Below are 21,798 nucleotides of genomic sequence, written 5' to 3'. Positions count from 1 at the left end.
GTCACCGCCAGCCCCGCCCACCCATTCTGTCTTCCCGGCTAGGCCAATAGAGGGCGCAAGAGAGAACGCGGCTTCAAAGGTCTGCTGTGTAGTGCTCTTCTTCAGGTGTTCTTCAAAGACCTACCAAGGGTTTTTCTAGTTCTGTTGACTTCTTTGAGGTATGTGTGGCTCTTCATTTGCCAGCCCCACCAGACTGATGTGATTCTGTGGCTATGGGAACTGGGAACTAAGGTATGCGTATCTGTCTTCAAGTATATACACCAAAAGGAGCATCCAAATGACTCTAAACACACCACCTACCCACCCACTCACTCACCAAGAACTATGCATTAATGTCATATTGAGATCCCGACATAAGCAAAAAAGTAAAATCAGGGGCATATAGCACTTGATTCACACACTGGCAAAATACCAGTAGGTAGTTTCTATGCAGCCTGCAGAGCCTCTTTTAAAACCAAGACAGGAAACTTAAGAAGCAAGACAAAAGAATTTCCACACCAGCAATTTCAGCACTTAAGTGGAAGCAGAAGCAGGAATGCAAGATTATCTTTTGTGACAAAAGATCTTGTCCAAAGGAAAAGAAAAAAGGCCAGTGTCTTAGTGGGTAAAAACCGCTTGCAGTGTGAGCTTTGTGACCCGACTTCCACTCCTAGGATTAAAGTAGGAGAGCACAATTACTCAGACTTGTATCTGATATCCAAACATGCCATAGCAAACCAACCAACCCAACCCAATTTCTAACCCTTTCAGCATAGCGGGCCCACATTCACCACTGGTTAGTTCTAAGATCTACATATAGTAACACTAAGCAAGGTAAATAAAGATGTGTGAAAAATTATCTGGGTATATTTTTAAGAGGACATATGAACCCCATTAAATGTCTTTCCTCTGATGCTAGAAATATGAACTTAGAAATAAAATTTTAATCCTTAGAAACTGCATTTGGGACTGGAGAGATGGCTCAGCAGTTAGGAACACTGACTGCTATTCCAGAGGTCCTGAATTCAATTATCTGCAGCCACGTGGTGGTTCGTTCACTACCATCTGTAATGAGATCTGATGCCCTCTTCTGGTGTGTCGGTGTACTCACATACATAAAATTAAAAAAAAAAAAATCTCATTTGTATTACTCACTGAAACAACCAAATTCTTCAGTGCCTTTTGTTTTTGTAAACAGTTGCAACCAGCTCCATGCTTGCAAGGTCTTAGCACCAGTGACATTCTCCTAAGAATACACTACTCCCTTTTGTCTTCACCACCCTTCAAACGGCATTTTTACCCTGGGACAATTTGTTGACAGGGTGTGTGTGCACTACTCCATCCCATTTCTTTCCAGCCAGTTTAAAGTCCCACAGAAATCAACATGGGTCATCTAACATAGTTCAGTTACTCTGGTGGCACACACCTTTAATCCCAGTACTTGGGAGGCAGAGGCAGGCAGATTTCTGAGTTCAAGGCCAGCCTGGGCCCAAAGAGAAACCCAGTCTTACCCCCCCCCCCAAAACAACATAAACAAGAACTGCATACTAAACTGTTCTCATCTTAACCCCTCACCTGCACGCAAGTGAACAAACAACTAAGCTGAAGTCCCACAATTATAGCCAACTGTAAGAGAAAAATTGACTTTGTTGCTGCTGAGCAGGCATATATATATATATAGTTTTGAGAGGAGAGACTGTCATGATTTATCCAAAGGATGCTGATGGACTCTAGCAGACTATAGTAGTGGTGTGTAACTATAACCTTGGTCCTCAGAAAACAAGCCAGACTGTTGTTGATGTGCACCTCAAAACCAAAGAGTATTGGTGAGGAACCCAGAAAATAAGTGAAAAACAAGTCTATGGTAGAAAGACCAGAAACCAAGACATTTTTACATATTCTGCAATTGGAGCTACTTACAACAAAATATGTCTATATATTTGCCACATCAGTGTGGGTACCTGAGCATTTGAATTGGACTTAAAAGGTGGTTATGAGCATCCACGTGGGTCCTGGGAACTGACTCTGAGTCATCTCTATAGTCCCATTTTCCCCCCTGAAAAGAGAAAAAACCCTGTTATCCATGCTCATTCTAAACTCGTGGCAACCCTTCTGTCTTGGTCTCTTGAGGGTAAGATTATAGACAAGAGGCACCACACATTTGGCTAACTAACCCCAACACTCCCAGAAAGGCAAGCCTAGTGGCACATGTCTAGAATCTCAGCTATTCTGGAGGCAAAAGAACACAAAACTCAGACCTACTTGGGCTACACTGCAAATGCAAGGCCAACTCTGACACTTAAAAGACCAAAATAAAAGGCAAAAAGTTATCTTAAAAAGTGTTTGTTTAGCATGCACTCTATTAAGAGTTCAATCTCTAAACCTGGCTGCAGAGGATCATGAGTTACTAAGCACTACTTGGCATTTAGTGAGACTTGTCTCAAAGCTAGAGGTATACCTTAGTAGTTCAATGTGTGCCTAAGACATGTAAGGGCCTGGATTAAATTAAATAGCTGATGATCTGTCTACCACATTCTCAACCTTGAGATTGATACCCAGCACTAAATAAAACTGGGCATGGTGGCACACACCAACACTTAGGAAGGTAAAAGCAGAATGATCAGTTTAGATCAAGTTTAACATCCTCAGCTACCTACAGACGGCCTGAGCCACAGAATTCCCCCACCCCACCCTGTAGATGGTGTCAATATACCTTTAAACCCAGTAGTCAAGAGAAACAAAGGTTTCTGTGAGCTGAAGCTGGACTAGGTTACACAGTGAGCTCCAGACCAGTCAAGGGCCCCAGTCTCTAAACACCCCAAACAAAAACCTTGTTTCAAAATGGGTATAAGAAGCTAAGTGTTTTTATCCTGTGGAAGTTGGGCAATATACCCTAAAACCCCCACCATTGAAGTTAGTAAGCCTATTTCTGAATAACTTAAGGATTACATTATTCAGTGCATCTTTTGGAATCAAGGTCTTGATAGGTGGCTTACTAAATTTCTAGTAATGGTCCCCATTCCTCAGATTTACACATGGATATTCATAGTTTGAATAACAGATTTGAATAATATAGATAGGTGATGACTAATGATGTGTGCAGTATTGTAAAGATGAGACAGCTGACTTCTCCAGTTTGACTTGGCTTTCTACATACAGCTCAGTTGCTGATTAAAGCTGGGTTAGATGGGGCTGGTGAGATGGCTCAGTGGTTAGGAGCTCTGACTGCTCTTCCGAAGGTCCTGAGTTCAAATCCCAGCAACCACATGGTGGCTCACAACCATCCGTAATGAGATCTGACTCCTTCTTCTGGAGTGTCTGAAGACAACTACAGTGTACTTACGTATAATAAATAAATAAATCTTTAAAAAAAAAAAAAAAAAAAAGCTGGGTTAGATACCTATGATCACCAGAAAGTCAGAAATCGTTACATTAATAAGTATTTGAACTGCAACCTCTTCCATGGGTTCACATGGCATTACAACTTAGGTGGCTCTCAAAGACACAAACATGTTTCCTAGTGCTGTGGACTGAACATGCTAAGCAAGTTTTTGTTTTTTTTTTTTGTTTTTTCGAGACAGGGTTTCTCTGTGTAGCCCTGGCTGTCCTGGAACTCACTTTGTAGGCCAGGCTGGCCTCGAATTCAGAAATCCGCCTGCCTCTGCCTCCCGAGTGCTGGGATTAAAGGCGTGCGCCACCACCGCCCGGCCTAAGCAAGAATTTTAAGATAGCTCTATACCTCCAGTCTGGGAAACACATCTAAAATAGAGGTTAATTCATAACTTCATAGGTAGGTAGCAGCTTGGAATTTGTATTTATAGTAAATCTAATTTAGAGTACAAAAAAAAAATCTTCCATTTAAACGTTTGATGGGGGGTAGTTTCGTAGGCCTTTAATCCCAGCATTCCAGAGGCAGAGGCCAGACTGGTCCACAGAGCAAGTTCCAGGATAGCCAGAGCCACACAGAGAAACTATCTTGAAAAACAGTTTTCTCTTTCTCACTATGCTGTTGAAATTGCTCTGTAACTTGAGATATCTGAGTAGTTTGGCCTACAAGTGTTATCTTAATTTCTGATTTAATCCTGGCAAAGTTGAGCAAACTGGCCTTACTTTTCACACACAGTGGCACTAAAACAGCATTTTGTTTAAGTCAAATCTACCTCTTACTTGGAGGAGTGGGTTCAATCCCCAACACAACAAAAACCACAAAGCTTCCAAATAAAACCCCCAAAACTAAATCAACCAGCTAGCTTTCCTTACACAGTAGGGATCTCTATGCTTCTGCAACATCTTAAGTCTAATCTTGTAAAGGTATTGCACTTACATACCCAGAGTGTACAAAGTCCTGGGTTAGATCTCCCACACTATAGTGATTATACTCAGCTAGACATCTTTAAGAGATAGGTCCAGCTATAATAGACTCTAAAAGTCAGAGACCAGCCCAGAACCCCTTATCCTTCTCCAAATGTCAAGTTTCTGTTTAGCTCTGGAACTGGCTCTGTAGTTCAGGCTGGCTTCAAGCTTAAGGATTCCCCTGCCTCTGCCTCCCAGCACTTGATCAAAGGCATGCACCTCCACATCCATCTTGCCTGTACATTTTAACTTCCAAAAACTTTACTGTGATAAATGCTTAACAATAAACATGTCTCAATTGTCTCATTCATTTGTCATATCAACATAAAAAGTAACATTCAAAATGTTGAGGATATAGCTCAGTGGTTGAGTACTTCTATTCAGTACTCACAAGCCCTTTGAACACCTAGCATTGCAACTACAAAACACTCATAAGAAAAAATGGGAGGGGGAAGGATGGGTAGAAAGGAAATCTCATCCTTCTTGATAATGAGTAATCTTAAAAATCTTTTCTTTTTTTAAATTTTCTTTCCTAATTTCCCCTCCGAAAATCCCCTATGCCCTCCCCCTAATCTTAAAAATCTTAAAAGAAGGCTGGTATAGTCATGCAAGCCTTTAATTAAGTACTTGAGAGGCAGACACAGGCTTCTGCTTTGGAAGCCAGCCCAGTCTACATAGTAAGTTTCAGCTACTTAGTGAGAACTTGCCTGAAAAATGCAAAATAAATAAATCTTAAGAGGGCCATAAATACACTTGCCACATAAGTCTGACAACTTGAGTTTGATCTGGGGAATGAACAAGAGAAAAATAATCCCAGAAAGTTTTCCTCTGATCTCCACAAAGGTGCATGTGTCCATATTCTCACATAAGATACAAAAGTGTCAGTGGCATATGCTATAGCTAGAAATTCCTCTTACCACCAGACCATCTACACTGCTCAGGCTGGGGTCAAACTGAAGCTTAACTTTGTACTCTCTTGAGTACCAGAGTGGGCTGATCTACTGCACAAAATTTACTTCTGGGATACACAAGTAACACAAATGTCAACAAGAACAACACTATGAGAACTCAAACTTCCTAGCATTGAATTAAAAGGGATTGTAGAATAAACTCAGGGTATCTCTTAAAACCTTCACTTATATTTGTAAAATAATAAGACTAAAGGCTGAAACAGCAGGAAATTATGTTCAACATTGTAACAGGTGTTAAATACAACAATTCTTTTATAGCCATGAACTAGATCTGGGGAAAGCAGGCATGTGACCAGGTATACAGATGTTTGGGCAGGATTCTAAGTTTAAATAGTAGCAAAACAGGGTCTACATTCCAGACTGCACTCAACTCCTTCTGTTGCCAGAGGATGACCTTAAACTTCGGATCTTGTCTGCATTTTGAGTTCTGGGATCATTAGGAGTATACTTCTGACATATGAGGCTTCTCAAAAGTAAAAAACCATTGCCATGTTGGACAGTGGTAGGCATGCCTTTAATCCCAGCACTGGGTTGGACATCTGCAAGTTCTAGGCCAGCCTGGTCTAGAGTCAATTCCAGGACAGTTTGAGGTTATACTAAGAAAGCCTGTTTCAAACAATGTAAAAAATCTTGCTACAGATTACTCACAAGCAGCTTAATTACAAAACAAATAAAAGAACTAAACACCATCAAAACTACAACCAAAACAAAGTAGACATGATTTCTTTTTTTGGTTGTTTTTGTTTTCCAAGATAGGGTTTCTGGAACTTTCAGTCATACAGGTCTACACACCTGCCTATACGACCATCACCCTGATAAAACCTGATTTCTTAAAGCCACAAATCAAGAAAAACTGTTCAAAGTATTCCTCAAGTTACTAAATTCACACAATAGTTCATACAACATAAACTATAAATGCTGATGGATATCATGTTTTCATTTTTATATACACAGTTTTTTTTTTTTTTTGTTTTTTTGCCTATTTGTTTGCATTTGAGACAAGTGGCCTGGAACCCTATATAGACCAGGAGGCTCTCTTAACTCAAGACAAACCTGCCCCTGCCTCCCAAGTGCTGAGAATAAAGATATATGCCACCATGACTGGCCCTATCCACAATTTGTTTTAGTTGCTGTTAGATGAGAGAGAGAGAGAGAGGGGGGAACGAAGGAAGGAAAGAAAGAAAGGAAGGAAAGGAAGGAAAGGAAGGAAAGGAAGGAAAGGAAGGAAGGAAAGGAAGGAAGGAAAGGAAGGAAAGGAAGGAAAGGAAGGAAAGGAAGGAAAGGAAGGAAAGAAAGGAAGGAAGGAAGGAAGGAAGGAAGGAAGGAAGGAAGGAAGGAAGAAAGAAAGAAAGAAAGAAAGAAAGAAAGAAAGAAAGAAAGGGAAGAAAAGAGAGAGAGAAAAAGAGAAAGTGAAAAGAAAGAAAAGAGAATTTACAAAAGTATATAATTAGTAACAGCTAAAACTAAACTGAAGATTAGCAAGGATTTTTTGTGCATGTTACTAAAATTTTACCCAACAATATGTTTAAATTATAATTTTAAATACAACTATGTCGGAGAGTTTGAAAGACAATTACTATCTGTCACTGATTAAAATTAAAGCTGTTCTTGGGTCTTCAGATTATTCAACACACCAAAAATTCCTTCTTGATTTTGAAGCAGCGACAAGACGATTTTTTCCAATGCTACTTTAATTCTATTGTTAAAGGCACAGATAGCTCTGAATTTGAACTTCTGCAATTTCTTTATCCTCAGTATTTAAAACTGTAAGGTTAAAGAAAAAGTCTCATTTTTAGTTATGTAACAAGAACAAGAAATCCATCAGCACTAAACCAAAATCTTTAGTAGTTTTTAGAACACCAATATAGACTTAAGAATAATTTGTTAAAGCATGCATAAAAATTTAACAGTGAATAAAAAGCCACAACGGACAAATATTTTGGTTAACATCCAAACATGTTTAACCAACCAATCAACATGACCTAAGTTTTTTTTTTTTATTGGTATTCACTTCAGTAACTTGAATCCACAGATATAAGCAGTATATAACCAGAGAGTTACAAGTAAACACAGATTATACATGCAAATTTCTGCTCACAAAGGTCACATGTGCAGGTACATGAATTAGAAGCGTGCGTCAAGAATTATGGCCAAACTGGTTTTGAAATGCAGAAATGTAAAATTACATCTTGAAAATATAGATGGTTTACACACTTCAAAAATCAAATGTTGCTTATACCAGAGATGTATGACAGCTACAGGATTCAAGTGACAGGCAATAGGTTCTCAAGAAATTAATACTGGTCAAAGAGAACGGGAATATTTTTACATTTCACTGAAATAACATTGACTACTAGAATATAAAACCTAGCAGGAACTCAGAGAAAAAAAATTACAAATCTAAAGCCAATTACTTAATATTTCTTATCATCTAAACAGCATGACATTAAAAGAAAACTGCACCTGCAATTGAATGGCCAATCTCACATGAATGAAGTTCTCTAAAAATGCAATGCAACCGAAACAGCTTCCAAAGTCAAAGAAAAAGTCTGCAAGGCTCAGATTAAAACGTGGAATGTTTCAGATGAAAAGTAATAAAAAATACAATTGGTTTTGTTCTTTATTGAATGGAATCAGAAGTTGACATTTCTTTGAAGCCTCAAACTACTAAGTTTCATTTTTTTGAATGGTTCTATGGTATCTTTCTCTTAGTGGTGCAAGTTGTTTTCCATAGCTTACAACAGTCAATCTCTAGGAAGTACTTTTGTCTGTTGTCACTCGGATGAAACAAAAACATTTTCATTAACTTAACCGTATGTGTACTTTTTGCTATAACACTTAAACACAACAGACATCTATTCTTTTCCACTAAAACAAAAGAGTACAGTAGTTTTCTAACTATCAGTATTGTATTTTAAAAAAGGTTAACATTAAAATCAACCATCGTTTTCTTTGAATTAAGCAAGCTTCTTGTACATCTTAAGTTTCCTTCTTCTGCCTCCGTTCTTCTGCCAATTTATTCAGAAATTTCTGAAGGGGGAAAAAGAATTACGAGACTAAGTAATTTTTAAAAACACCTAGAATATGTATCAATTATAAAATACAACATCCAGTCCAACTTTAGGGACTTAATGCTAACACTTTAATATTTTACAAATGAGTTAATCTTAACATACAAAACTAAACTGGCTCGGGACACAATAATCATGAAAAAAAAAATGGCAAATGTGGAAAATGGATATTTCAAATGTGCAATTAACCCTAACTTTTAGAAATGAGAATTCATATAGGAAAAAACAGCTATATTATCTTTACTGTAACAATTTCACTGACCTAAAAGAGCCATAGACAATACTTGAAAGGTCATGGCTATGATGGACTGTGCTCTAATGAGACTTTATTTACAACAGAGGTGACAGAGCACCTATGATCTCTAATGTATAATTTCTTGACACAGATTCTAAGGGAACATGAAGAATATTTAAAAAGGATTTCAGTTTGTTTCTGGTTAAAATATATTTAAGATTGGTCATTGCAGATTGAGAGGGTTAAAAGCCATTATATCCTTAAAAAGAAAATGAAAACAAACAAACAAACGAAAAAACAGAAGGAAAAAAACCCACAAAACATCTAGTTAATCGTCAAAAAGGTCAAGTGTCAATTTGAGGAACACAAACTGTCTACTGAGCTTTGAATGCAGCTGATTCGTACTTTCCTCTCAATGCTGAAGGACATACTTAGCCGTAAAGTGAACCCTTCTAGGTCACAGCACTGGCTTTGATGCTATAAAGCCCACAGTAAATGGTTCTTAGCACCGAAAATCACCCTCCTTCTCTTATATCCACAATGTCAGGAAACATAGATTACAAAAAGATACATTTGTAAACAACAAAAAATGATAAAACAAAGGACAAATTATTCATTAAAATACAAGGCTACCAATTATCCATCAGTTGTTGCATAAAATGTGCTGAGATAACTAAATGCTATACAGGTAGTTTCTCTTGTTTGAAACACTTAGGACTTTTAGAGCATACAGATTTGGATGAGGCCCCATGAAACCCAGTCCAAAGGTAGTTAATTGTATCTTTTTTCTACTTCTTTCTTTTTAGTGCTTCAAAGTCAGAACTTTATGCATGCTACCAAGAACTCTGCCACTAAGCTGCATCTCTATATCCCTTATTCGTAATTTTATTTTTAAGTACATGACTGGTTATCAGGAATCTTTTTTGATTGCCTGCAACCTCATTCACTAATGCAGGTCCTCTCAATGAAACCCAAGTCTTGCTGGTAAAGCTGGTTTTACTACCCAGCCTCCCCCATTTCCATCTTTGACAGCTAAAATTACAAGTATTTGCCTGAGTTCTGGGAAGCTTTCACAACAAGCAGTTTAACAACTGAGCCATCTCCCTTATCTCCCAAATATAACTGCACAATATTTTTAAGTGTATAAACATTCTGATAACAATTTATTTCTGCTACTAAGCTAGATGTGGTATTTTGTTGGAGGTTTTTTCTTTTTTAATTAAAAAAAAAAATTTATGTGAGTACACTGTGGCTCTCTTTAGACTCACCAGAAGAGGGCATAAAATCCCACTACAAATGGTTGTGAGCCACCATGTGGTTGCTGGGAACTGAACTCAGGACCTCTACAAGAACAGAAAGTGTTCTTAACCACTGGAGCCATCTCTCCAGCCTCCTGTGGAAGTATTTTTGACTGGCAGATTAGGCATATTCAATAGGTGGCAACACTAAATCTTGTTTAATCATTTGAATGAAAAGAGGCTCAAGTTTGTAGAACCCGTTAAACTCCTTAAAGCCCAGGCAATTATGGAAAAATGAGAAAGCATAATGCTGGGACCAGAGACATACACACATTGTATCTCACTTATTTCTGTAAGGTATATCATGTTAGTTTTCACAAGTCTCCTCTTATATTCAGCCTTACCTTTAATTTCTGATAATGAGGAAGGCTGCTGCAATGAGTATTCTTTGCAACTTCTTCATTTGTATAAAAGAGTGAACACAGCTTACAGTAAAACCCTGTTTTAGGTATCACATAGTCTATACCTAGAAACACAAACATACATTCTTACAAAAAAGTAAACTTAAAATTTTAGTCTCAAATCTTTTTTTCCTGTCAATATAATTTGAATCAGAAAACGTGTGAGAAGTCCAGTATGGCCTAAACTAAAAAATACCAACAATATCACATTACCCTTTTGTTTTACTTAACTGATGATATTCAAGATCCCACCTAACTGTAGTATTAAAATGAAAGACAAGAATATATAACAAACACAAAACAAAAAGAAATGTGTTATTTTAGAAATCATTATGAGGAGAGAACACAGTGGGAATGGTAACATAATACAAAATTAGGAGACACAAAAAAAAAAAAAGAAATATAGAGCAGTGTTAGAAAAAAATTAAAATTAATTCACCAGGGGATATAACTTTATACACTATCAGAGCTTATATAAGAACAACTTTTAAGTCTTATTTTAATAAATTTGTTGGGAGAAAAAGAAAAGGGGAAGAGAAAAATCTTTAAAGCTCACCAACAGGAACATTAGGCTGATATGGTCCAATTCTATACTCATCGGGAATTGTATAATCCTCCTTGTTCTCATCATTTTGGCCATCTGCATTTTCACTTGTGTCTTTGTTTGGATCATCAGCATTCTCAGCAGATTCAGCACCCGGTTCTGTATTTTCCTCATTTTTAATCCCATTTTCCAATGCAGCTTCATTTTCTTGATCAAGTTCCTCAATCTTGTCCACCTTAATTTCAACCAAACCATCATCATTTTTGTCATCAGATATAAATATAATGCTTGCATACGAGATTTCTGAAGTTTGGAATCTTCCTCATCAGCAACCTCATCTATACTGACAAAACCTACCATACACCTGGGAAAAAGCTGTTAAGATATATTTACTCTGCAACAATTATCTTGCAACATCCATTTGATTTTGTTTTACTCAAAGGGTAAAGGACAGTGTCTGTCTTCCTTGAGACAGGTTCAAACTGGAGATTCTCTTTCCTATCCTGCCTGGCTTGATTTTGTATCATCTCAAAATAGCACTTTATTGGGGTAAGAATGCAGCTCACAGATGGTGCACTTTTCTAACATGTATAAAACCTCAGCACCATAAATCTTTTTTTTTTTTGGTTGAGACAGGGTTTCTCTGTGTAGCCCTGGCTGTCCTGGAACTCACTCTGTAGACCAGGCTGGCCTTGAACTCAGAAATCCACCTGCCTCTGCTTCCCAAGTGCTGGGATTAAAATTAAAGCCTTGCGCTACCACACCCAGCTTTTGTTTTGTTTTACCATAAATCTTTAAGATTTAAGGAGATAATTTTTCTGTTAGACTAAATGTCTTAAAAAACAAACAAACAAAAACAACAACAACAAAAACAGGTTTACTGGCCATAGTGTAAGGAATGGCAGGATGGTCAATTATAAGAGTACTACTTAGGGGCTGGAGAGATGGCTCCAAGAGCACTGACTGCTCTTCCAAAAGTCCTGAGTTCAAATCCCAGCAACCACATGGTGGCTCACAACCATCTATCACGAGATCTGACACCCTCTTCTGGAGTGTCTCAACATAGCTACACCGTACTTACATTAAATAAATAAATAAATAAATAAATAAATAAATAAATAAGTAGAGAGCGCAGACTGCGCTTCCAAAGGTCCTGAGTTCAAATCCCAGCAGCTATAACCATCCGTAACGAGATCTTAAACCCTCTTCTGGTATGTCTCAAGACAGCTACAGGGTAGTTACATATAATAATAATAATAAATAAATCTTTATTTAAAAAAAAGTACTAATTATGGCCAATTTTAGCTTGTTATAAAATTAAAAGTTTATGGCTGTTGCTCAGTGGTCAAGTGTTTAATGTGCAGCCTTTAGAGAACCCTATAGAGAAACAAGTTCACCAAGCTTCAACAACATAATACGAGGGTCACCAACACTCATACGTCATCAAATGAAAAGCCTGACTCATCTAAGAAAAAAACATTGGAGAATATTTATAACCGGGCTGGAGATAGCTCAGTGGTTGAATGGTGACTCCTCTTCCATAGGACCTAAGTTAAATTCCCAGGACCCAAATGACAGATCAAAACTGTAACTCTAGTCTCCAGGGTATCTGACACAGTCACAAATACACATGCAGTCAAAGCATAAATGCACAAAAATTAAAAATACATCACTTGCCGGGCGTGTTGGCGCACGCCTTTAATCCCAGCACTCCGGAGGCAGAGGCAGGCGAATTTCTGAGTGCGAGGCCAGCCTGGTCTACAAAGTGAGTGCCAGGACAGCCAGGGCTACACAGAGAAACCCTGTCTCGAAAAACCAAAAAAAAAAAAAAAAAAAAAAAAAACATCACTTTAAATATTTAAAAAGAGTACTTATATTCCACAGATGGTGCAACTCAGTGGAAAAGCCTGATTAAGAGGTGTCATGCTCAAGGCTCTATATACTCGGTCATGCTCAAGGCTCCATATACTCGGCACCATTAATAAAACAAATATTAAAAAAAAGAAAAAGAAATTCCATTCTTTGTTTTCAAACAGGGTTTCTCTGTGAAACTGAGAACTGGCTGTCCTTGAACTCACAGAGATCGGCCTGCCTCCTGTTCCCATGTGCTGGGATTAAAGGCTACACTTAATATCTTCATCAACATGAAGGCTAGACACCAGCTACCTTTTATTTTTGGGAGACAAGGTTTCATGTATCCTGTGGTGACCTCAAATTTCTGATTCTGCTTGTCTGTCCCTGAGTGGTGGAATTTTGGTGTGAGGCACTATGTAGTTTTTATATGGTACTGGGGAATGAACGCAAGAGGTTTGTGAATACTAAGTAAACACACTGGTAGTAAACATCATCTCTAGCCTTCATTTTCTAATGTAATTCTCTTAAAAGCCATTAAAATATTGAATTTTTTTTTAAAGATTTATTTATTTAATGTAAGTACACTGTAGCTGTCTTCAGACGCTCCAGAAGAGGGCGCCAGATCTCGTTACGGATGGTTGTGAGCCACCATGTGGTTGCTGGGATTTGAACTCTGGACCTTCAGAAGAGCAGTCAGTGCTCTTACCCACTGAGCCATCTCACCAGCCCCTAAAATATTGAATATTACTAGGTAAGTGATGGTACACACCTTTGATCCCAGAGCTCAGGAGGCAAAGGCAGGCAATCTAATTTCAAAGTCAGCCTAATCCTCACAGCAAGTTTCAGGTCAGCAGGGGTTACAAAGAGAAAACCCATCTCAAAAGAGCAAAAAAACCCAAAATGACATAAACTGAAACAAACAACAACAACAAAAAACCCAAATCCTTAGTTTTAGGTTTTGTTTTCCACTACCACCTGGCTATACCACTGAGCCACTTCTTCAGCCCTAAAAAGCCTTGTTTTGTTTTGTTTTTCTAAGTAAAGATCACTGTTTTCCTATCTTGTACTTAGAGACATGGTTGGTTCAGCCTCATTCCTGGAAATGCATGTACTACATCTGGTGCTCAACAGTAACTTAAATGGTTAGTTACTTGAGTTGGTGAACTTCAAACTCAGACATTTTTGTTAGTAGTTGTCTGGGTTTCACTTCATTGAACCTCTAATTTCTGAATCTATGGTCTAAAGCTGCATAAAGTGCTGAGATTACAAGGGCATGCCAGTATGGCTAATAGCTTCTTGAAATCATCAGAATTTTAATACATATACAATATAAAAGTTTATGTAGTTTGACATCTTTCTTATACTTTTGTTACACGTTGACCATTTTTGGGCTGGAAAGATGGCTCAGCAGTTAAGAGCACTGACTGTTTAGGAGGTCCTGAATTCAAATTCCAGCAACCACATGGTGGCTCACAGCCATCCATGAGATCTGATGACCTCTTCTGGTGTGTTTGAAGACAGCTATAGTGTACTTACATATAATAAGTAAATCTTTAAAAAAAAAAAAGTTGACCATTTTTTTGCAGCTATAAAGAAATGTTTTTATTGCAGTTTCCTCTTTAAATACTTTTATCTTGAACTGTACCTGAGGTACCTATCTATCTAACCCTGTTTGGAAAAAAAGAAAAACCTACAAGAAAAATTGATCTGATTTAGTATTCTAGTTAAAACATCAATATAAAAACCTTACTTTTTTAAGTTTTTTCTTGGATGTTGCTGAAGCACTTGGATCTTTTTTCACAGCTTTATCTGAAGGCTCCTTTTTCCCATCAGAAGATACATCCCCTAAATTAGCAAGATCGGTCTCATCGCCCACTGAACTACCACTTTCTAGTAGTGCTGCAGCTTCTTCCTCATCAACAAGCAGTTCATCTTCAGATTCAAGAAGCATACTGGGCTCCTGTTCTGTCTGGTCATCCTTGGTGTCTTTCTCACCATCCTCACCCGACTTCTCTTCTTGTTCTTTACCCTCAGCTGGACTCTCAGTCTTCTGAGCATCAGTTTTGGACTTCTTATCACTTGGAGATTCTTTTCCATCTGGAGAATAGGATCTTTTCCTGCAAAGAGACATTTTGATTGTGGAGTTGAAATGTTAAAGCCTAATATAGCAGTATACATGGTTAATACTGATTCTAATTTGGTAGTATCTTTCTAAGACCAGGTCAGCTGCAGTGGTAATAGCCACCCTAAATGTGGGTCGTACCATCCCATGGAATGCCTAAGGTTCTTGACTGAATAAAAAGAACACAGTGATCTGAATGGAAGCATTTATCTTTCTTTACTTCCTGACTATAGATGTGATGTGACCAGTTTTATTAAGTTCTCACTGTCATTACTTCCTATCTATGCTGGACTGAATCTCTGAACTTTTTTTTTTTTTTTTTTTAAAGATTTATTTATTTATTATATGTAAGTACACTGTAGCTGTCTTCAGACACTCCAGAAGAGGGCGCCAGATCTCGTTGCAGATGGTTGTGAGCCACCATGTGGTTGCTGGGATTTGAACTCTGGACCTTCGGAAGAGCAGTCGGGTGCTCTTACCCACTGAGCCATCTCACCAGCCCCTGAACTTTTAACAAAAATAAACTATTCTTTCTTGAAGTTGCTTTGGCCAGAAAGTCTGTCATAGCAAAAGACTAGTAATTATTACATAATATACAGACACAAGCAAAATCAAATTACCGTGATTTATCTTTTTTCAGTAAGTCAATGCCTCTGTTAGGAATCTAAAAGATAAAAATTTTGTAGAAGTTAAATATATTAAATTTTACTAATCTGTAGAATATATCAATCAAGTAACACACCGCAACCCTCCCTTATATAAATAAATCTGTACAACCATACCCAAAAAAATCTGCCTGTATTTTAAAATTTCATCTCACCACCATATCAATATAAAAGTAAGAAATATAACATTTTGGTAATATAACTGTTCCAATAAATTTTAAACAAGTTAGAAAAATGGAAGCTGCTTTCATAAAACAACAATACAGGAGAAAAAAGGTTCTTTCTTTAAGATTAAGAAAAAACAAAACATCTTTTCCTTTTCTTCTTTTCCTCTTTTGAAGCACAGTCTCAGGAGCTAGCTTCACCTGCCTCTGCCTTTCAAGTGCTGGAGTTAATGGTGTATACCACCGTAACCAGCCCAGATTCTTCTCGTTTTTATAAGGGTTTATATTTTATAAGGGTTTTGTCTGAATGTTTTTAATGCACCACATACATGCCTGAATCACAGAGATTAGAGGAGATGGTCCTTGTTGAGTTTTGGTCTGTTGCTATCTAATGTAATCCTAAATTCTGTATCCCAAGGTCTACTTGCCTCAAGATGAGTGAATTCTCATGCATAGCAACTTTTGTTGCGCAAACCTTGTTCCTTAATTGAAAACTATTGGTTGCAGTAAAATGTCCACACCCAATTACTGGAGGAAATAGATGCAGGCTTATTTTTAGTTACCAGGTTGAGGGTTGCAGGAGAGGGATAATTTTAAATTGGGACAACTACAGGTCAAATTCTGAAACAGAGTTACAGGTGGTTGTGAGTTATATGGGTGATGGAAACTGAGCCCATGATTTTGGCAAGAATATCAAATGCTCTTCCCCAATAAGTCATTAAGACTAAGATTAAGCCCGTTAAGATTTACTTTTATCTGTGTCTACCTGCCTGTGTTGAGTGTATAATGATGTCCAGGGACCCTCAGAGTCCAAACAAAGGCAAATGGGGCAGACTCGGTTACATAGTTAGACCTTGTCACCTAAGCAATACATACCCGCAGCACCAGTTTTTTGTATTTCTCAGACAGATCAACTTTAACACATCTCCCCTGAAACCAAAGTGCCTTCTTTAAACAGTGGTCAACCATTGCCATTGCATCTTCTCTGGTTTCCATCTCAATAAAAGCCTGGAGGGAGGGGAAGAAACCCACAATGATATTACTTTTACTGGAACTGCATTAGATTTATTTTATTTTACATCATGAAATCATCAAAAAACCCAATACTCTCCTGACTGATTCTGGGAATTGCTGGTGATTGAATCATAAGACTTGTTTCGTTCCATGTCCTCTTCTTTACATTAAAATTTCAAATATGAGTAAAGTGAATTCAGCCACTAAATTCGGATTCTGAAAAGCTGGCCACAATGTCTCAGGTTTTAAGTCTAGCACTTAACAAAACAAACAAAACCTACAACCAGTGCTCAAATCCTCAAAGCTGGGTGTCTACATATGTATAAAACTGTTGACTGTAAGGAAGGAAATTCTTAAAAGCACTTGCTGACTACGACAAGAGAAAATAAAAATGTTTACTTCCAATTTTGTACTAATTAAAACTTTAATGCTTGATCATGGGCATCTAACTAAAATTGTGATGAGAGAGAGAGAGAGAGAGAGAGAGAGAGAGAGAGAGAATATGTATGTATAGGATTAACTGACAAATCAATACATTTCTACTACTGACATCTACTCCCAGGCAAATCAAATTATCTTAAAGTACATTGAGAATTACGCTTAAAATAATCCACCCATGACTTTACCTGACTTTTCATCCTCATTAAGATATAATTCTTTATTTTCCCATAAGGCTCAGCAAGCTTGAGGACAGCACTGTCAGAATAGCCAGAATGAGGTAAATTGCTGAGATGTATCACACGACCAAGTTCTTGCTTTTGATCAAACTTCTGATCTGGTTTTCCTTCAGGTTTCTTTAAAAACAAAATGCAAAAACAAAACCAAGGAGGAAATTAGGAAAAAAAAAAAAAAAAAAAGATTAAAATGCAAGTTGATAGTTATGTTACAATTACTAACAGCTTAAGTTTTAATCAACCAAGCTAACAAATACAGAAATGAAATATTTAACTATATATATAAAACATAGAGGCAAGGACAAATGAAAGGCTACTACCTTTATTCTCTTATACTTCTGGGATAAATGAACTCTCACTGGCTTGCCAAACACTAATGCTGGTGTAGTTGTATAATAATCCACAGCAGCCTGAGCATCTTCTGTGGTGGCCATTTCAATAAATGCCTAAAATTACACAAAAAGAAATTTCTAAAAATGTTACCCAATATTTACAGATTTCACATTATTGTATTTAATCTTTTTATAGAGAGCCTCTTCAATAACCAATATGCAAAAGACCACTTTTTCAAGCTGGTATTTTAATTAGGAATCACAAACCTTTCATTTATTATAGCTAAAAATCTATTTAGCTTTAGCATCTTACCATTTCTTCTGATATTTCAAATTGACAATTAAAAATGACACCAAAACTAATTAAATTTCATTAATATATGAATGCTATGAGTAACTAATGTCTAACTCATACCTCATTAATTTTATTTAAAATCAGATGATTTGAAATGACTCCAAATGGTTCTACCAGTTGTAACAGCTGGTATCTCAAGTTTTTTCCTCGCTGAAAATCCATAATGTGAACAACTCGGCTGGTTTCCTACACATGAGAGGGACACACACACAAACAAAAAAAGTCCTTTTAAAAAAGCATTTTGAGAAACTAAAGCATGTATTTACCAGACAGCAGTATATAATACTTAGCACGTAGTAAGCATAAAGCCCCAGATTAAATATCTAGCACTAATTTGCATACACACATACAACTTTCACATATTTTTTATGTGGGTATTCCCACTAGTGCCTGTAGAGACCAGAAGAGGGTTAGATTCCCTAGAATTGGCATCATAAAACACCGTGAGCTACTCAACATCAGAGTTGGCACCAAGCTCCAAGAGCCATGTTACTACTAACTGCTGAGCCTCATGCCCCATACTAACATATTTTTAAAGAGAGACTCCCCAACATCATCTTAATGTTTGTTTTTGGGGCATACGCATGTATGCCGGTGCACAAGTGTGTATAGGGGTGGTGGTGTATTTCTTGTTTTGGGTGGTTAGAGAGAAGATACAATTAAAATATATTGCTCATCCATGGCTGTCTTCAAACTCATTCTGTAAATCAAGCTGACCTTGAACTCCCTCAAGCCTCTGCTTCTAGTACTGGGATTAAAACCATACTTGGCTATAATCAACATATTTTGTATTAAAAAGAAAAGCTGGACCTAGTGATGATATAGCTACTTGGGAGGCAGACATACCCATTCCCCTGTGCACAAGGTTTAAGGCCAACCAGATCAACTCTCAAAACAAATAAAGGAGGGGGAGAGAAGGGAGGCTGTGCTGTTGTGGTTAAGTATAGGGCCTAACATAGCCAAGACCCTAAGTTTGATTTACAACACCATCAAAAAGGCTGACCAAAAAAAACCTTATACATTAAATTCTTTATCCTATAATCAACCTGAAAAACATTACCTAACTTTAAATATTATAGAGAATTTAAAGTACAGAGCATATTAAATGTTATGGGAATACATGTATTTTCTGGTTTTTTGAGACAGGATTTCATATGTATCTTTGGCTGTGTCCTAAACCTCACTATGTAGACCAGCCTGCCTCTGCTTCCTGAGTGCTATATGCCATCATGCCTGAACTGGAATAAATTCTTCCAAACAGAGCAGGAGAGAACAGAACAGAACAGAACAAAGAATCAAATAGTAGTTATTGTCAAGTTTCAAAAACATTCTCTCTAGTGATCCTTACATTATTCTTCCTCTTTACTTTTTCAAGACAGGGTTTGTCTATATAACCCTGGAACCAACAGAGATCTGCCACCTGGCCCTTACTACATTCTTTAAAATTATATGTGTGGACATTCATAGGCTGTGGTGTTAGGTCAGAGAACAATTTGTGGGAAATGGTTCTTCCCTTCTACCATGTTGGTCCTGGGAATCAAACATAGTTGTTGCTTCTGAGCCATCTTTCCAAGCTAATTCTGTTTATGAAAGGTCTTTTAACTACTACTAGTCATGTCAAAGCATGTCAAAGCTTAAACACACACATACACACAATTTAAAAAAAAAGAGTCATATAGGCCCTGACTGGCCTCAAACTCAAAGAGATCTGCCTGACTTTGTCTCCTGATTGCTGGGAATAAATGCATGCCCTCACACCCTGCAAACATTTTCTAATTTAAATGCCCATCCTGTTATAATGACTGTGATTTAGATTGAATCTCGAGAGTTGGTCATTGGTGGTATATGCCTTTAATTCCAGTATTCTAAGGCAAAAGCAGTTGGATCTCTGACTTTGAGGTTCTACCACAGCCTACACAAAGAAACCCTGTCTTGAAATCCCGTCAACCCCCATAGAAGATTCAATTAATATACATTTAAATGAAATCACATTCCCAAAAACAATTATGGATAGAAGCAATAGCTGTATCACGAACCACTCTGCCTTTTTGCATGTGTCTTGGTCCCTGTAGGTTTCCATTACCAGCACCTGTGTAGAGGGAAGAAAACATTTTTTAAGTGATTTACAATAAATATATTTCCTTTACAAAGCAAGGTAGTTTTTCTTTTAAAAATGGACATCTTTTAAATACAAATGGAAAGTCATTTATAAATGACTGGTTTTTATGCTGTTACTTTAAAAGAACTTTTCAATGAATATTCTTAAACCACCATTTACGCTAAAGGCAGTTATAGTAAAAGTTGCTATTAAAGGCACTATGAATTTCATATAATCACCCAGATTTCCTCTTGGTCCAACTGCTGGTCCTCCAAGATGAAATGAAGGAGGCGGCGGTCCCAGAATCCCTGGTGCTGGGTTTGTAGACTGCTGCAGCATGAACGGATCACCCCTAGTAACAAGAACAAAATAAAGTACAAATAAAGCACCCCTTAAATAACTGCGACTGTGTTAAGCTTTAGAAATATCTGTATATAAAGTAGTAGAAAATGTGTAAAAGTAAAAGAAGAAAAAAAAAATCGCTACATTATTTTCTGAAAATTCCTTACACTGGTACTTTAAAAAAATGTAAGACGGGCGTGGTGGCGCACGCCTTTAATCCCAGCAGAGGCAGGCGGATTTCTGAGTTCGAGGCCAGCCTGGTCTACAAAGTGAGTTCCAGGACAGCCAGAGCTATACAGAGAAACCCTGTCAAAGTTATTTGGTGAAGAAATATATATATATATATATAAAATATAAATATTTTTTTTTTCCCCAGACAGGGTTTCTCTGTGTAGCCCTGGCTGTCCTGGAACTCACTTTGTAGACCAGAAATCCGCCTGCCTCTGCCTCCCGAGTGCCGGGATTAAAGGCGTGTGCTACCACACCTGGCTATAAAAATCTTTTTTATGAAACAAGAAAATTATCCTTGTATTCCTTACATTGATCTCCTTTATCAACAATAAATAGCCTTAAAAATCTTAACTTACATTGTGTGTCCAGTATCATTGTCAGGATTCCATTCTGGGTAGCTTTAAAAAGATCAGAAAATTAATTTTAAAATAAAATGGTTCTTCTCACAAAGTAGCTCTGTTAAGCCTCTAAAACAGAGATGATTTATTAGTAAAGTTATGAGACTCTAATTGTCAAAAGCATTTAATAGATATTTCAAAAAGAACTTCAGGCACCAAATGATTTGGAATAAATCTGGAGTTGTAAACATAAAGTGATTCATGCTGAAATGTTCCTTCCTTTTGTTAAATTGTAAGCAGGGAAAATGCTGCACAAGGAATTAGAAAGCAGGTTATATAAATAAAAACCAGTGTCCTTCCCCAATATTAGGTATCAGAGCAGAGTTAAGGTATTGCATCAGAAAGAAAGGACAGCCCCAAAGGAATTATGTATGTATGGACAATATGTGCTACAGTTTCTTTGAAATCCATTTCAATGTAGTAGTCAAAATACAGAACTAAAGCCATGTATGTATGTCAAAACTTTCCACACGGAACTTCACTTGGTTTCTAGTAATTTTAAATTAATCTTCCCTATTTTGTTTTATAGCATGTATTAACTATTATTATTTCATTAATTCTACTGAAATTCTTTCTTAACAGGCCAATGTATAGTTATCCTAGAAATTAAAAAGTAATAAAGCCTTATTACATCTATTATTCATCAAGCTATTCTTATATATCTGTGATTAAATATTAACCAGACATCATCAATTAT

At 37.2% G+C, this 21,798-nt stretch overlaps 1 protein-coding gene across 4 annotated transcripts in view; it reads right to left on the bottom strand.

Moving 5' to 3' along the window:
• Positions 1-7,281: 7,281 nt before the first annotated feature.
• Matr3 (matrin 3) overlaps positions 7,282-21,798 on the bottom strand; it is a 30,332-nt gene continuing 15,815 nt past the window's right edge. For 3 of the 4 annotated variants that reach the window (XM_021150224.3, XM_021150226.3, XM_085833580.1), the window contains 12 exons: positions 21,060-21,101; positions 20,370-20,482; positions 20,069-20,121; positions 18,093-18,218; positions 17,666-17,791; positions 17,298-17,465; positions 16,534-16,665; positions 15,449-15,492; positions 14,457-14,823; positions 10,865-11,087; positions 10,252-10,373; positions 7,282-8,333 (listed from right to left, as the gene is read on the bottom strand). In XM_021150224.3, coding sequence (XP_021005883.1) covers positions 8,283-8,333; positions 10,252-10,373; positions 10,865-11,087; positions 14,457-14,823; positions 15,449-15,492; positions 16,534-16,665; positions 17,298-17,465; positions 17,666-17,791; positions 18,093-18,218; positions 20,069-20,121; positions 20,370-20,482; positions 21,060-21,101 — 1,567 coding nt within the window. In that variant the 3' untranslated portion in view covers positions 7,282-8,282. The remainder of the gene's footprint in view (positions 8,334-10,251; positions 10,374-10,864; positions 11,088-14,456; positions 14,824-15,448; positions 15,493-16,533; positions 16,666-17,297; positions 17,466-17,665; positions 17,792-18,092; positions 18,219-20,068; positions 20,122-20,369; positions 20,483-21,059; positions 21,102-21,798) is intronic. The other variant, XM_029471811.2, reaches the window with a different exon arrangement.

This window comes from Mus caroli, unplaced genomic scaffold (assembly GCF_978045245.1).
Source record: "Mus caroli unplaced genomic scaffold, Mus_caroli_1 scaffold_19, whole genome shotgun sequence".
Taxonomy (NCBI): domain Eukaryota; kingdom Metazoa; phylum Chordata; class Mammalia; order Rodentia; family Muridae; genus Mus; species Mus caroli.
The sequence above is the reverse complement of the archived record's forward strand: the minus strand, read 5'-3'. Positions and strand labels throughout refer to the sequence as shown.